Here is a 17,477-nt window from a genome sequence, read left to right as displayed (position 1 = left end):
AGACCTTTTTCCTTCAAAATTATACGGGAAATGGAAAAATCAATTTTATTTTTATAAAAAGCAGTGGCGTAACTTCTTTTTTCTTAAAAATTATTAGGTGACTTATTATAATAACAATTTTTTAATTGGCGAATAATCGGCTCTTTATGTTTATGAAAACCACAAAGTTTTATTAAGCGTTTTGAAGGAAAAATAAATTTTGTAACCCTGTATTTCCTGAAAGACGCATTTCCGAGATATAGTTTATAGAACAAACTGGGATTATTTTTGGACGTAGAATACGTGGTTAAAGTTTGTGTATTAAAATCTGAATCGTCCTGTATAAAAAATACTCAAATAACGTCATTAAGGTATCCTATTCTGACGTCCATCATCTAGTTGCCCAACTGGTACATACCTGAAGCTATAGGTATCGTGTTAAAGAAAAAAAAAAAACAAAAGACCGTGCATTTCCTCAAAAAACACATCTATTTGACTTCCTTTTAGTTTCCGGTCAATGGTGAACGGATTTTGACAGTTATGACAGCTGTCACGTGACGTAAGAAAAGTATAAAAGTGTTTCTTAACGTCCATGAAGCTCTAAAGAGTGATTCATCCGAGAAACACATCTACTTAGTATTTTATAGTTTTCAAACACTGCAAATTCAATTTCTTGTTAGTAAGTAAATAATAATACTTATAAAAATACAAAATTTATGAAAAATTCTTGTTTTAATGGTAAAAAAAATCTGATTTGATCTGATCATCTGACAGCGATAACTGCCAAATTTGTTCCTTATTCATGGTTTGGTGGTTATAAATGGTTGTACCAATTTATTAAAATTATCGATGGCCCCGCTACAACTCCATCCACTTATAAATTCATCACCATTTTGTATAACTACAATATTCTTCGAATTAAAAATAAATCCCATGAAAACTTGAATGTTGTTTAAGCTAGACCAGCAAAAGAATAGCTCAGCCATGCATTACGCTCGACACGTTAATTAGATTTGCAATTATTTGTTCACAACTGGCAATAAGGTAATTAAATTATGGCGTGCTGGGAATGCTACAAACATGTTTCGGTAGTTTTTTTTAGTCTGAACAATAATAACTAGAACTAGAAATACCGTAAATTCAAATTTGAGACTATTTCATGAAGCAAAACGTTGCCGTTTAAACCCACCACGGTTTATGCCTAGTCAAGTTTAGTTTTCTCGTTTCAGTGGGTTTTGCGGGCTTTATTCGTCACTTACCAAACAAAGGTCAGGGAACTTGTGCTTGACATTTTTCCTTATTGCCAACTTTGTGTTAAGTTTAATTTCTAGTAATTTACAGTCGTAATTTTCAGTAAATTAAAACGAGTAAAGCATTATTTTTCAAAAATATTTTAGTGGTTTAGAAGACAAAAATGTGTTTATTTTAGTCCAAAGCCAATAGGTTATCTCGGTATTATTTAGAATGTTTAGATAAATAGCTTAAATTCAAATAAAATTGACAAGTGGTATAAAATAGTCGAGGAAATAGTACAAGGGAACCTATCTCGACATTTACATACACTGTACAATATCACTGAAATCAAAGATTATTTAACTAGATAGAGTATTATAAACAAAATATGAGAAATTGAAATTTCTTAAAAATAGTGTACCTATTAATTAATCTACCTTACCGGATGTTTTTTAAATCATATCTTTCCTTGTCCAAACGAAGGTCTCAAACTAAACATAAAATTGTTAAATGATCAATTTTGGTTTTAAATGTCTTAGTTTTGGTTTAAATGAAAAATTTGCCAAAAACTTGACCTAAGGATATAATTTTATGACATTATTAGTATATTTCCCTACTTAGTCATTTTCGAGGGGTAAACCGCTAAGTAAAATTTTGTACACTAATTCCTAATATGCCAGTAATGCCCAGTAATTCCTAATAATTAACCTAACCTAACCTAGCCTAACAATACCCACTAACTTCCTGAATTATCACAACTGGAGAGTCTAAAAAAACCTTTTTTAAAAAAAGTAAAAATAAGAAAATATGCGTGCAACAAATTAACCGGAATGAAATACTTTGTATGTTTTTTTCATTTTTGTATTCTACGTCAAATTCTAGACATATTTCGTGTATTAATGTCATATACCTATCAATATCCGTTTCTAAGATATTTACAATTTTATGTGAAATTTGATATTTTCGGTCTCAAAAATATTTTTAATTTATACATATCAGGAAAGGTTTTTTTCTTGTTTTTTGTGTTTTGTCATGTTAGGCAAGGTTTGTTCTAGGATTGGGTGCAGAAAAACTTCAAAATATATAATACAGCGTGGTCAAAAAATCAGTTCTAAAAAAGGACAGAAAGTCTAGTTTTCAAACGGAACAAATTCTTATAATTCTGTCTGTCAAAATTAAAGAAGTTAGTATTACGCCACTGATTTAAAAAAATCACTTTTCAAATTGATACATTCAACCACCGTGTAACTGTCAAAATAACCGAATTAATGATCTTTAATGTCTTTATTGTCACACACAATACTTTGTATAGACTTTTATATGTCAATGGATAGAAAATAAAATGGGCTTTCAAAAAAATATGCTCGCCTGTGTTGATAGGTTGCTTCGTTTGCTCGCCAGAGGTCTCCAAAGCTAACTAAATGTTTCCCATGTCTGTTACGTGATATTACGTAATATCTTTAAAGAATTTTTTTTAAATAGGTCAGATACGGACCTGATATTTGGCACAAACCTAGCCCAATGATTGCCAAATCTAGAGTAAACTGTAGAAATACAATCATTAAGGTCGATTTTCGCTTGCACTAACTGGCCAACATAACGCAAATCCCATTAGGATAGTGGCGGTGTTTCGGGCAAATTTGACCCTTACGAAAATTGTCATTTGCAAAAACAGTTTTTCAAGCATTACGTCGTGGTAGATCTAGTGAGTCACCGTGTTTTCTTAATTTTCTTTAGTCAAATTAGCCTTTAACCAGTCAAAAAATGTTTGTGGTGCATCCTGTCACTAAACGAAAATAACACACGTGTATTTGTAGCACTTTGTATATACTTTTATATGTCGATGGACAGCCGATGAAATAAGCTTCCCATCGACGTATAAAAATTGATTGGTTAGTGGTACCGTTTTCCCGCTAGAGGGCCGCTAGAGGCAGTCAAAATTTTTGAGAGTAAAATTGCAAAATTCATAGTTCTTCCTTGTTTTCCAACGAATTTCATTACAATTACTAAATTTTACAAAAAAAAAAATTATTGTGATAATGATAATTTTTTTTATACTTAATATAATTTAGACAATTTTATTAATATTAATAGTTTCCATAATACTATGTTGCCAATTCCCAAGTGATGCCCACTAATTCCTACAGTTTGTACACTATATTGCCCCAGTGATTTACCCCTCGGTCATTTTGGTTTGGTAAAAATGAGTAATAACCAATAACCAACCTTTTGCTAAAAATACACTTATTACAATCTCTGTATACAAATTCAGTTAATTTTCTACTTCAGTAGTTTACGCAACTTATCGACCACGTAATTAACATATCCATTTGCTGTCATTGCGACACAGATGCACCAATCAGATTACCGTCTTTTACCATTTTCGACACGAAAATTTACCAACCCGGTAAATGTCAAAAACAACAGCAACACTAAACACTTTAAATGCATTTAATCTTATTGCACAACCCGAATGCATTATGCATCTAATTTTCATTAAACCTAACGAGAACGCACCTACTCCAAAAGGTCAGTAGTTATATTGTTCTTAAGCAAATTATTACAGCTTTTAGATTTAATGGTGAGAGTGAAAAAGTAGGAAATACCCTAATCAGTAAAAATATAGCAACCTTGAAAATTAACTGATTTTTTTTTTGGTTAATTATGCTCGTGACTGCCAAACTAGCCGAAAACACATTTATATTGATAACCAGTCCAAACAAGCTTTTGTCATTGAAAGTATTGAACAATCCACACCTATTATTTACTTTTACTTGACTTAGAAACCCAGTGAATCACTAAAAGGAAACCATTACATACACAATTGCAAAATTTAGCCTTCAAAGACTATTGATTCAAATTGAACATGTTATCACCAAATTTGCAACACCTACACACAACTTAATCGTGGTAACTTAACTCCACTGGTCATCATACCTTTTCAATGTTGGAAGTTGGGCGGTGCAACAAGAAACTGCATGATTCCCGATGATGATAAGTGAAAAAAACCGATTCACCAGGACTGTGGAGGACGATGCACCCGCACTAAACAAAAAGCGGCTAAATCGCGAAGAAGAAGCTGCAGAAGAGATGCTAGAAAGCCGAAGACACTGAAAATATGTTGAGTGTCGAAAACGCGTTGCACGCGGTTTGAACGTCGTGGTAGCGATCGGCGCAACCTTCTCTTACCAGATGTATGCCGGTGACTAAACGAAAACAGAAACAGAATCGAGCATATCGAGCTGTTCGATTGTGGCAGGCTGAGTAGGCAAAAGAAAGAGCATAAGCGACAGGAAAGTCCCGCAACGACAGGAGCTCTAACGCCAAAATAGTTGAACTCAAGATTTGGACAAAAAATCAATTCCTCAATAAGACGAATCCTGTGAAAATGCTGAAGTTTCAACATTTTCCAAGTTCTAGTAGAATCTAGTTTTTGAAATTTTTAGATAATCTTCCAAACATTGAACACCACTATGGATGAAAGTCACATGGCAGCTACTAGTCCTATTCAAAAGATTGTTATTGGTCCTCTTCGCCCTATTCATTTACAAAGAAACATAATGCATAACCACTGCCAGCTTAGCAAAAATCTAGGAGAGAGGTGCTTTATCTTGCTCAAAATGTATTCTCCTAAAAATATGCAGATGATATTGTAGATGATATTGGTTCTTATGAATAAAAATGAGCATTTAGTTTATACTCAAAAATTTTGTGTAAAATACATTGCTTGAGTAGGTACTCGTATGTACAATTTGTTGTGAGTATATTTTGGTTTTTGATATGAATTTGTGTTTACGCTCTTTAGGATGAGAATCTACTCCATAATTTTTAGAGTATGATAGTCACCAGACTTCAGTTTGAACGTGGCAGAGTTGTGGCTAAGTTCATGCTTAATTTGCGTTCAAAAAAATATTATAAATCTGGAAGAAGTACGTGTGAACGTGGCTTTAAAGCATGAAATCAATTAGGTAAAGAAAATGTCGAATTTTTGAGTGTTGAATCTGAAAAAACACGAGATGGTGCTATTTATTTTTTTAGTAATTTGGAAATTCTCTAAAACTTTCTCCATTAAACTGACTCTGCATCTCTAAAAATAAAACTGCTAAGCATTTTAATAGCTTATAACCTTTTGCTTTATTAGTTAACTTGGATGCCACTTAACACCTTTCATCAAAATCGGTGATCTAATCCCGGCATTTCGCATCTTCAACATCATTCCCTACTAAAAAAACCAAATAATCTTCTTCCTACTAGTATAATTTAACTTACATAATAACTAATTGCAGATCTGGTAGCCCGTGACCTTAATACAAAAAATACAGTTCAAGTTTATTACAAAAGGAGCTTACTCATCAAAAGCAATTATTGTTTTAAGTTGTTTACAAAAAAGACGTTTATACAAAAAAAAACAATGAAAACTCTGCTACCTGATTTTTTCATGTCATAAACTACCTGTAACATACCGAATAGAAAAAATAATCGATTCAATAGAACCTTGATCTTTCAATTTTACAAAAAACGATTACTTATGTATCTTTCTGTAGATTGGTAGGAGGTAACATTACTTTCACTCCCGCGATTACGTAACTGCTTTGTATCGGTAATCGTGAATTTGAAGCAGTAACAAGCTCTTGTGTTTCTGGTTCCTGGTATTAATTATTGTTATTATTACTATTGCTTGTGTCCAATAAAAAAAGACATTGTCCGAGCTTTCTTGATGTTCAGTTAAAAGTATGTAATATGCAAAAATGTAACAGTCGCGTAACTAATAAAATTGTTGAGTTCTTTTTCATAATTTATGTAAAAAAAACTGTGCCAATTAATCGATTATAAGCGTTACCTAACTGAATTATTGTTGATAATATTGAATGGGTAATTTCAAAGTGGCAAAATTGTGCAGTTTGTTACAAATCGGAATTGTTCCGGATTGCCAAGTAATTTTTAATAAAGTTATGAAATGGGCTTTAGTGTTGTACTGGGTGTCCCAAGAATAGAAGAACTTCTTCTCGAAAAGCATGAAGATAATGATTACAAATTTAAAAAATATAAAATGCTTTTTAAAAATATTATACATGTTTCAATATAAAATTCTAGGTCAAAATTAGGATTTATCAACTTTAACTGAAAAGGAATTCTCAAAATTGCAGTCAAAAATCAGTGACAAAAAGTAAAATTTGCTAGGCATTGTTGACAAACTGACACATTTTGATTAATTCGGGTGGAATTGACTTGGCAATATTGCCAAACTTTCAAGTTTTACCAATTTGTTTCAAAGTGACTTGGCAATGTTACCAAATTGACAAAATCTACCAATTTGGTCGAATTGACTTGGCAATGTTACCAAACAGACAAATTTTACCAATTTGGTTCGAATTGACTTGGCAATGTTGTCAAACGGACAAATTTTACCAATTTGGGTGGAATTGACTTGGCAATATTGCCAAACCGACAAATTCTACAATGTTGGTGCATTGTGACAAACTGGCAAATTGTACCAATTTCGATTGAATTGATATGTCAATGTTGCCAAATTGACAATTACTTCCAATTTGTTTCGAATTGACTCGGCAATATTGCCAAACTGACAAATTCTACCAATTTGGTTCGAATTCTAAGTTGAGAGTGTAAAAAGTGCTTCCATTGAATTTCCGAAATAATCAATAATAAGGTGGTAAAAAAATAAAAAATAAATTGGACTATTTCAGCTTTTGTCGGATATTTTCGGATGTAACGCAACTTTGCTTCCATTTTACTAACTTAAAGAAAGAAAAAAAAAGATATATCGACTCGGCCCACTGTTATCCCAATCGACAAGAAAATGTATATATTTTCCAATAAAACAATAATTAGCAAACATCCTCTACGTTATTTCTTCATTTTTGTTTAAAATGCTGTGAAAGTGCCAGTACTAATTATGCAAATAAAAGATAAAATTGCGTTCTATGCTTTGTAATGGTTTTTGTTACTATTGCATCATTTTAAGAAGACAAACATTGTGCTAACATATTAATGCACTTACAGTTGATGTAAATGAACTTTCAATTTAAACAATAAAAGAGAAAATTTGTAATGTTAAAAGATGTTTACGATTTTATGATTATTGAACAATTTTTTTTACCATTTTAGTATGAAATTTATGTTTGCATATTTTGTTTATGAACCAAAGTACCTACTAACTTTATCAGCTTAAACTTGAAACATTAACATGTTAATTTAGATTAACCAACATTATTAAAGCTTTCGCCAATTTGAATTCACGCATCAGAACTTCATTTCCATACTACTCTAAGAAGACATTAACTTAATTTACGTTTTGCAAATTTCTAAGCCCTATTCACAGAAAAAAACACGGTAATTTGCTACTTCAGGCTCGATTTCATTTCCCCGTCAGGAAATCGTAATTTGCACACTTTCTTTCGGTTTTCCTTTCGATTCAATGCTAAAGGTCGTCGAAATTGATGTTACTAATGTTACGGAACCGCTCGTAACCTGGGGACGCTACATTGATCTGCCCATTATTGGTTGATGCAGCAACTTCAAATTAAGAAACTTTCATTTCCTAGTTGTGCACGGATGATCTTTCATTCACTTAGCGGGATACTTCCCTGTTTGTTCTAAGAATGCATGCAAATTATTTGTAGGCAGTTTTGCTTTCACCTTTGTTTGAGCAGGACGATATTCTTAAATAAAAAAAAATGACATCTTGTGTGCTAGTCGGATTTTCAAACAAAGGACCGTTTGTTTATTGTCAATAGCACTAGTGATATTACTCGTTAAGAGGGAATTTCACTTGATGGTGGTAATTGATAATTAAGGTTTTTTAATCAGGGCAGAAAGTTTAAATATTAACTACAATAATTTAACAAATTATTTAGTGAAGTTTAGTCTTATAAGAAACTGTACGATGTTTTACTGATCAATGCTTTTGCACCAGTTACTATGATGGTATACTGTCCAGTATTTCATTAGTTTATCTTAAATTGTCCTCAAACTGACAATATTGAACTTTCTCAGTATTAAGTTTAGAGTTTCAAAAACTGCGAGTTCTGTATCTGTTCTTTTTTTTTCAAATAGAGAATAAAAGAAAAGGATGAAATTATGAATTTTAAATAAAAAAAAGCAAATGTTGTTATACAAACATAAATTGTCATGAAAGCACAAAGGAAAATATTTTGAAAAAAATTCCATAATCTAGATTATGTATTAACCTTAATATTCTTTGGACGTAACTCTTCAAATAACCAAGGTATTAAGGGTGCAAACCTTTATCGTCAAAAAAAAAGGTAAAAAGGTGAAAAGTTAAAAAAGTGGTGTAAAAAACGACAATCTAAGTTTTCGGATTATTAAACAAATAAAGAAACATTTTCAACAAAACAAATTACGATGTTTTTTAAAGTTGTTATTCTCAAGATTTTAACTTGTCATCAAAGTTAACTACTTTTCTGTAATTTAATCAGATTGTAACTTTTACGGTTGCGCAGATCGCCCATAGTAATCCATACCAACTGGACCACCTTGTAGAATACATCTTAAACATTTTCATGAGTCCAGCGTTGCGACATCCACATGAAATCAGTGGCAACAACGAATTGATGATCAATTTCTTTTCTCAGGTTATACTGAGCAAACAGTTGAAGATAGAGCAAGACATGTAAGCAAGACTTATTTTCTTTTTTAAATAACCACAACCTAGATTTGGAACACCTTGAATATTGATGAATTATCCATTAATAAAATAAGTCTAAATATCTACAAGCTAAAAGGCACCTTGTACATATTTGTAAAAGTTGAATTTTTTAACTCTGAAAAAAATTCCAATTTTATAATTTCCACCAACAACCACAATTTTTTCGTTATACCACTCCCTGTTTACCCTAATTTTTTTTTACAGGCATGTTATGTTGAAACTGCAATTTTTAAAACATCCTCTTGTAGCATTATAGTTGTCTATGTATGTAAATTTCACTTGAGTGTCTTAAAGTTGCACTATTAACACTTATTTCATAAATAACACTCCATTAAGTTGTGTATTCCTTAAAACGTTTTTATTGGCTTGCATAAGAGTCTAAACAGCAAAGTGTTGTCAATATAATTGGGTGATTTCCATAACTACTATAATTTAAGGTTCATTTCAGAGTGGTCGAGATTTAAGGAGTGGCGATCATAATATCCGCCAGGAAGTACTAAAACATAACACTTTTGCAATCTTTTTTTAAAATCTGGACGGTACTTTCACGTTAATTTCCTGTTTATTTATTGTAGGTTGTCATCAGCGTTTCCAAGATGTACTCTTAGCATTGTTTACATTGGGTATAATTACAAGAGTATACATAAACGCAAAACCATCGGTTGCCCACCAGGACGTACTACCACCCATTGCATATAATTTTTACCTTGTGGTACTGATTCAAGGCTGTCTCGGTGCTGTTTGAAAAAATGTTGGTCGAGTCGGCTTTGGATGGCGAAGTCGTAAAACACTGAGAACGGAATACTTTACCGATAGCGATGGAATACTGGTTTGGATTTAAATGTCCACCAAAGCTAATTTATTACAAAATGCACAAAAAACTTAAGTGTTGTATTGTGTATCTCAGATTTATGTAACAAGCACTTCACAATTTTTATTGTAAAAATTTGGGTCTAAAGATCTCATACAAAAGTGATTTATAGCAAGATAGTAACTCGCTTATTAATTGCGTCGAAAAGATACAATTAGAGAGATATTTATTGTATTTTGACGTACTGTAATCTGATCTCAGCGATATTAATAAAAGTAGGATTTAGTCTAAAATTAGCATAAATACAAATAAGTATCCTAATCATAGGAATTTTTATTTTTTTTCTCACTTTTTGGCACAACTTTTTGACTTGTGTAGTTACTAAAACACAAACTACAAAAAACGTATCTTGATTCATTTTTTCTAATTCCTCAATAATTGTATTTTTTTCTTTGAAAAGAGATAGCAATAAGAAAGAACAAAATAAAAGATATAAAAGTGAACGATAATACTTACATACTATTGGTGTAAGAGAACAATTTATTGCAAATCAATGCTCCAGACGAAGATGACAAAAACTTCATAACTGACACTTGTCGAGTAACATAAATAACTTTTTTCAATGATAAATCAGATAGTTTATAATAAATTTAATATATTAACTATTAGTACTAATAAAAGTATTAATTTTTATAAAATTTGATCATGTTAACTTTACAAAATAGAGTTTTTTGTTAATATTATTTTCCTATAACTAATCGTGAAACCAAATGTCGTAGCTAACAAGAAATATTAAAAACTGATTTCAATTCTTATATCTTGATAATAAAGCCATCTATGAAAGGACATCGAAAGATACACTTCGGGTACCACCATGGTACTATACACAAATCTAGGTAGTACCGATTCGAACTGTTACTGGAAACGGTGTATTGCCATCTTGCGGCCAATAACCGAACTGAAAGAATACGTACCTGATTCAAAGTAAACTACTACAGTACAATTTGTGTTGATTACTGTTACCACAACCAGATGGCGACAGCATTACTGAAAGCACGATGATATGGGGATCTCAAAATCTACAGGATGACCCAAACATAAATGGCATACTATAGCCAGTATTTTCTAGGTTCAAAAAGAGAATAAAAACCTTTTTAAAGACTCCTAAAATGTACGTTTTGTTAAATAACGGTGTTGAGAACCGTTAGATATCATTAGAGGTAATTTGAGTCATTCCTTCGAGATTATAATTATTTGTAAAAATGGTTTTACTATTGACATGTATTTTTTTTTAAATTGCTCAAATTAGAGCTTTTTAGAGTAAAGTTTTTACCCTTTTTGTGTAAAAAATATGGACTTTTGGAAATTTGCTCTGAAATTGTATTTTTTTTGTGGCGTCGAAGCTAAGGGCGAAACAAGCTCTCTCATCCCCAAAACTATTCCATTAAACTAACACTTAAAAAATGTAATTAACTATTCCAAAAGTAGCTACATTCATTAGGAAAATGTATGCAAAATTTCAGTTACAATATATTATGACATTCTAAAAAAACTAAAAATAAAATTAACACTTATGACCTTGTCTGTAACACCTTGTATTTTAAAAACGGCGAGTTTTAGGGTTTTTTCAGCAACTCTCGTGAAACAATGTTACTTTATTGGATCACCCATTTAAAATTTGAGTTGTTTGTTTTGTAAGCAACAAAATTGCCGTTTAAAGGAATTAGAAAACAAGCTCCGGAGATTAACAAAAAATTAGTTTTTTAAAAGTTCTAAAAATAGCAAAATGTGACTATTTAGTAAGAAAAGTTGTAACAAAACTGGTCAATCAACAGTTGGAGCAAAACCTAAAAATTGTCTTAAACATATTTGTAGGTTATTAATTGAAAAACCTTCAATATTATTTTAGAACTGAAAGTTTGATTGGTTTTTTGAACGAAACAAAGGCAATTTCAAAAAAATAAGAAACTGCAATTTCATATGTCAAAACTGTATTTTGTCATAATGACATCGTTAGAAATTTAGTTATAACTGATTTGAAATTGTTTCACACTGTCCGAACTTCGTATGGCTGCAATATGTGCATAGTTGCCAGGTTTGGCAACTTTGTATATTTTTCCAGTTTTCAATAGCGCGAACCTGGGAATAATTTGGCACTCAGCCGAGCCGGAGTAATTAATAGCTGCGAGACGTCCTGGATCATTTCAAATGCACTTAGTGATGATAAATTAAATAAACACTGTAACGACAACTTATTGACAGAACGCAGCCGATTCTTCATTAATCATATAACTCGCGTAATGACTATATTGACAGCATGACAGCAATGCATTTTGCATTTTATCAACCAGCACTAGTTGTTTATGTTAACAATTTAAATTTAACCGTAACAATATTATTCATGGTCGTATGTTACTTACATATTTACAGTGCATAAGTACAGGGTGTTCAAATAAAAACTCTAGGCTTCTCTACGATTATTCGTAGAGCTTTGGCAAAAACAAATTTGTTACAAAAAGAGTTCATTTTCAGTTCTTTTGAGAATTGTTTACAAGAGGACGTACTATACTAGGAAAAAAGTAGTAATACTGCAAATTCTTGGATTGGTCTTAGTACTCTTAAAATCTGAAGTAATATACAGGGTTTTGGGTTTGAATAAAGAAAGTTGGTAAGCTTTGTGAATTTAGCAGCCGCATCCTCAACATTTATGGACTCCTGCAAAATATCCGTGACTCTATTCGTTTCTTAATGATTCAACTTTTTTTGAAAAATGCTTGTTCTCCAGCATTTTTGTGGTTACAGCCACCGAAAATAGCTCAAAACGTTTGTTTTGAACTGCTCTTTCACCTCGTACTAACCATAACACGATTGAACATATATAAAACATTCAAAAAGCTAAATATAATAAATACTTTTAAACCAACGCTCTGCTAGTTGCGATTGCTTTTATTAGTGTAGTTACTTGCTAGGCAAACTTTGAGAAAAAAAATGGTAGTCTCCGAGATATTTTCATTTTTTCAGATTTTGACTTTACTGCATATATTTTCCGTAAGAAGAATGAAACTAAACTTACCTTCCAGAACGTAAACGGTACTTCCAACGTCGCCTTCTCGAATAATTAGACTACCTGCTTGGTACTCTTCCGGATACATACAGTCCACGATTTCTCTAATTTGAGTGATTTCCAAATTCTTCATAAAGTCATTATCCAGTATGGCCGCTTTAATTAATTCCCTCGACCTGAAAAGATTTAAAAAAATATCGTAAATAACGTTGTCACAACATAACCCATTACTGCTGACGTTATTGATGTGCAATTAATTCTCTCTTCATAATTTATTTTCGATTAAATCTCGATATTTTGAAATTGAAATGAACATGTCAAAATGCGGCTCGAATTCATGAAAATATAATTGCGGGGAGATTAAAGCCGGCAAATAGTAATTATAAAGCGACTGTATCCGTTTTTTAATCTTGGCTGTCATTTAGTCGTTTTATTAACTTATCAAAGAGAATGAAATATGTGTGATCGCCTTTTGCTGAATTGACAAGGCGGCATCCTTTGATGACGATTTTTAAGTAGTTTTTGTGTGTAGTTATTTTATTGTCAATAGAAGCATTTATCATAGGTTATATCCCGAGACGTTCAAGTTTTATCGGGTAAATTGTGCATAGGTGATTTTTTGCAAAATTTTGCTTGGAAAATGATTGAGACTAAATAATTCGACGATAAAATCCTGAGACCGCAGGTCGAAGGATTTTTTCCAAAGAATTATTTAGTCGAAACCATTTGCCTAAAAGAAAAATTTTGCAAAAAACCTACCAATGCACATTTTACGTGATAAAACGTGAACGCCGAGGGGTATATGTCAAGATTATTTCCTGAAAACTCACATTTTAGTTTATTAACAAGAAAACACCTTAGTTAGAACACAAATACTAAACTAAACGTGATAAAATTAATGATAATATTGAACTCACCCCAGCAGACGACAGATTTTCGTTCAGCCATTTATATTTTTGTTTACATTTCAGATTGACAATCAGACGTCATAATATTTTAATTTATGTAATTTTTTAATGGAAACTACGTTATAGTGATTTATTAATTGTTAATATTGAAGAAAATAGCTTAAATTTTATATGTGTCTAAATCCCGTTTCGTTTAATATCAAATGTTCTTCAAAAAAAACGTATTCGAAAAAGGTAGGAGGTGTTTAATCACTGTTAAATTTTAGCAGCCAGGGATTTAATCAGTATAAAACGGTTTCCATTGGTGGAACTAGAAAGGTTCTCGGAATTTGATTGGCTGCTGGTACAATGAAGGAAATAATCGCTAACAAAATATTTGATTTAGCAAGTTTGAGACGGGAAAAACTGTTTTTTGAACTAACTCAAGTTTTGACCATAACTATTCCTAAAAAGGCAAAAGTAACAGAAATATTGTAAATTTGTATTTTGCGTAAAATGTAGGTTTATTATGAATAATTACAGTATAGGTTGTCCGATTTTTGTTTTATTTTTTCTACGTTTTGGCCTTATATTTGACCTTCCTCAGGAAAACACATACAGGAACAGAACACAATAGCACAAGAAACAAAAATGAAAAAAACAGCAGAAAATATACAACAGAAATTTTATAAAAAAGAAAATTACATTTGTAACTTTTAACAAATTAAAAATGTGTAAATTGCATTAGGTAGCACATTAACTTAATCAAACTAAGCTCTCTAATGCAATTTACGTATAGTTTAGGGACACTTTGTATGTTGTATATTCTGTCAACTGTATTGATATGGTATATCCAGGGTGAAACAAAAACATGCAGTGCCTGTAATATCGCAAAAATGGCTTACTATTACTAATTTTTCTAATTCCAAGTTTTTGGTTAATATTACATTTTACAATAAACACTCAATTATTGAATGATTAAAAAACAATCAAACTATAGTGTTTTTAAAGTGGTTGTTAGTAGTTTATTCATAATATAATCAAGTTAAAATTCCATATTTTTATGACTTCTATTATAATTTAAATTCACATTTCTCTTATTATTTAAATCACTTTTATTAAGTTTAAAATATCAGTTATTGGCTTAATAAAATTGGTCTTCAAACTACCAAACGTAAAATTATTGAGGCAATTGTTTAATCAGCTGATTAATATACAATGCAGTAATGAGAGTTATTTTTAAATCATAATCTGGTTAAATTTTAAGTATTTTACAAATGCTGAGTACAAAGATTATTTTATGATTGAGTGACATAATATAATTGAAGATTAGGTGCAATAAACCATAAAAAGTAAGATTCAAATATTTAGTATTTAAACATGTAAAGTGTTTTATAATTAAAAATAAAGATTATTCAGAAATAGCAAGTTAAGGTAAGCAGGTGCCAAAGTGTAGAAAAGTAATTTAGAACGTCTTTCAAAAATATTTTGACATTTTAAGATTTTTTTAAAATGGCCAGTGAATTCAAGAATTATTTTGGGAATTCCAGATTTGTAAATACTAATGAAAACCTTCCAAAAACAGCTACAAGTGTCTTAAACGGCTTAACATATTCAATAAATTTCCGCTTTCACAAGACATCTAAATGCAAAATAAATCTCAAAAAAGTCTTTTAAAACTGCCAAAGGCCTCCAGAACATTTTGGAAATACCCTTGGAGACCGCAAAATACTACTGAATCTTGTCAAGAATTGCCAGAGGCTCTACAAATTGCTTAAACTTAACAGAGTTCTCTAAAATAATTTTGGAAGTGTAGAGTCCTCTAAATACTACTGAAAACCTTCCAAAAATAGCTAGAAGTGTCTTAAACGGCTTCACCTACTCAATAAATTTCTAAAATTGCCAGAGACTTTTTCGGAAAAAACAAACAAAAATCGCAGCTTTTACAAGACATCTAAATCTCAAAAAAGGCTTTTAAAACTGCCTGCAGAACATTTTGGAAGTACCACGACCTCAAAATACTACTGAATCTTATCAAGAATTGCCAGAGGCTCTACAAATTGCTTAAACTTAACAGAGTTCTCTAAAATAATTGGAGTCATCTAAATACTACTGAAAATCTTTCAAAATTGACCAGAGGCCTCTGTATTTTGGAAATATGAAAGGTGTCTAAATACTTCTGAAACCCTTCCAAATATAGAAGAGGCATCTACAAGGGACACCAAAATCTCAGCCTTTACCTACATAGAACTGAAAACCTTTAAAAAGTTTTCTAAAATTGCCAGAGCCTCTAAAAAGTTTCTTCCAACAATTTTTTGAAATTGCCAGAGGACACTAGAATAATTTTGAAACCGTCAGAGACCCTAAAAACTACTGAAACTTCCAAAAATTACCACAGGCCTCTATCACTGTCTAAGTATTTTCAAGAATTTTCTACATTTGTCAGAGGCGTCCTGAATAATTTTGGAAATAGTTAAGCCTCTAAATACTACCTGAAACCTTCAAAAAACAGGAAAAGGTCTCTAAAAACTAAGTTTGACAAAAACACAGCAATGACATATATTAATTAATGTACGTTCTTGATTTTTACTGACGTTTCTGTTGGCACAAATTATTGGAATTGAGAATTGTTGCTAGGTTTGACCTATTTTTTTACTGTATAGTACTTCTCATTCATTAGGGGAAGAAAAAAATGAGTAACTCTTGTTTGTACATCAAACTTGGATATACCCTGTATATTTAAATTCAGCAAATATGTTTTGTTTGATAACAAAGAAAATTGATTGTTCTAATTGCAATGTATCTACAAAGCAACCTTTTCTAGGATCAACAGATTAAAACTATTCTCGTCTCTTATCATTTAATTACAGGATCAAGTTTTTTGTTCAGAAGCGTTTGAACAGGTTTTCTTTATAAGGAGGAAAATTTCATTCTGTTGCAGAATATTATTTTATCAATACTACTACATTAAAGTGTTGTTTTCCTCATCTTAATTATCTACAATTACGCACGCAGCACTTAAAAATCCACGAACAGACTGAATGGTAGACATTGTCAGGTTAGTCGATCTCAGAAACATTCTAAAGGTTTAGGTACAAACTCACCTGGGACTTTTATGAATTTTCTTGATTTGCAAATCACTTTTACTCAAATTCACCGGTTCCGCACTAATTCCTTCACGTTTTATCCTCGATGGTTCCTGATTCTGTGTATCATCAGCTTCTCTACGATCGTTCACTTTATTATCGAAATGTCCATTCGTAGGCCACAAATCTTCACCCAATGAAATTTGTTTTGTGATGATTTTCTGAGTGATCGGACGCACAACTTGTCTGAACTTGTCGATTTCATTTTGAAGAAACCTAATCAGATACTCTTTTTCTTCCAGCTTCTTCTCCAGCTGACAGATTATCTCATCTTTTTTGCAGATCTCCTTGGTCTTTTCCTCCAACAGCGTCTTGTAATTGCTGATGATCTCCACTTCGTGGGGGGCCATTTTTTTGGAACGGTGCACCAGTTTGTTAATAAAACTGTAGCAACTCATTTTTGTTTAAAGTTGATATCCGAGCATGTTAAAAAACCGTCACTGTAATGAAAAAAAAGTCGCGGGTAGTCTAAAGTGAGCAAGTTAAAAATTTCACCTAGCCGAGTTTTGCCATGTTTCGTACCTCAAATTTGAATTGATACTAAAAGATTTCTGTGTGCCTTATCTCATTTTTACTAACAAGGAACTGATAACAACACGAGATTTTTAGAAAGAGGTGTCTTATGTAAATCTTGCAACCTATGTATTTTGTAGTTAAGTATTTTTAGCTT

General features: G+C 31.5%; 1 protein-coding gene across 6 annotated transcripts in view; it reads right to left on the bottom strand.

Moving 5' to 3' along the window:
• for (cGMP-dependent protein kinase for) overlaps positions 1 to 17,477 on the bottom strand; it is a 113,902-nt gene that overhangs the window by 34,108 nt on the left and 62,317 nt on the right. For 3 of the 6 annotated variants that reach the window (XM_081995807.1, XM_081995808.1, XM_081995809.1), the window contains exon 4: positions 12,784 to 12,950. In XM_081995807.1, coding sequence (XP_081851933.1) covers positions 12,784 to 12,950 — 167 coding nt within the window. Of the gene's footprint in view, positions 1 to 4,149; positions 4,400 to 12,783; positions 12,951 to 16,765; positions 17,343 to 17,477 lie in introns of those variants that run through there. The other 3 variants (XM_081995810.1, XM_081995811.1, XM_081995806.1) reach the window with 3 other exon arrangements.

This window comes from Ips typographus, linkage group LG1 (genome assembly GCF_016097725.1).
Source record: "Ips typographus isolate SLU linkage group LG1, UJ_Ityp_2.0, whole genome shotgun sequence".
Taxonomy (NCBI): Eukaryota; Metazoa; Arthropoda; class Insecta; order Coleoptera; family Curculionidae; genus Ips; species Ips typographus.
This window is presented reverse-complemented; position numbering and strand designations above follow the sequence as displayed.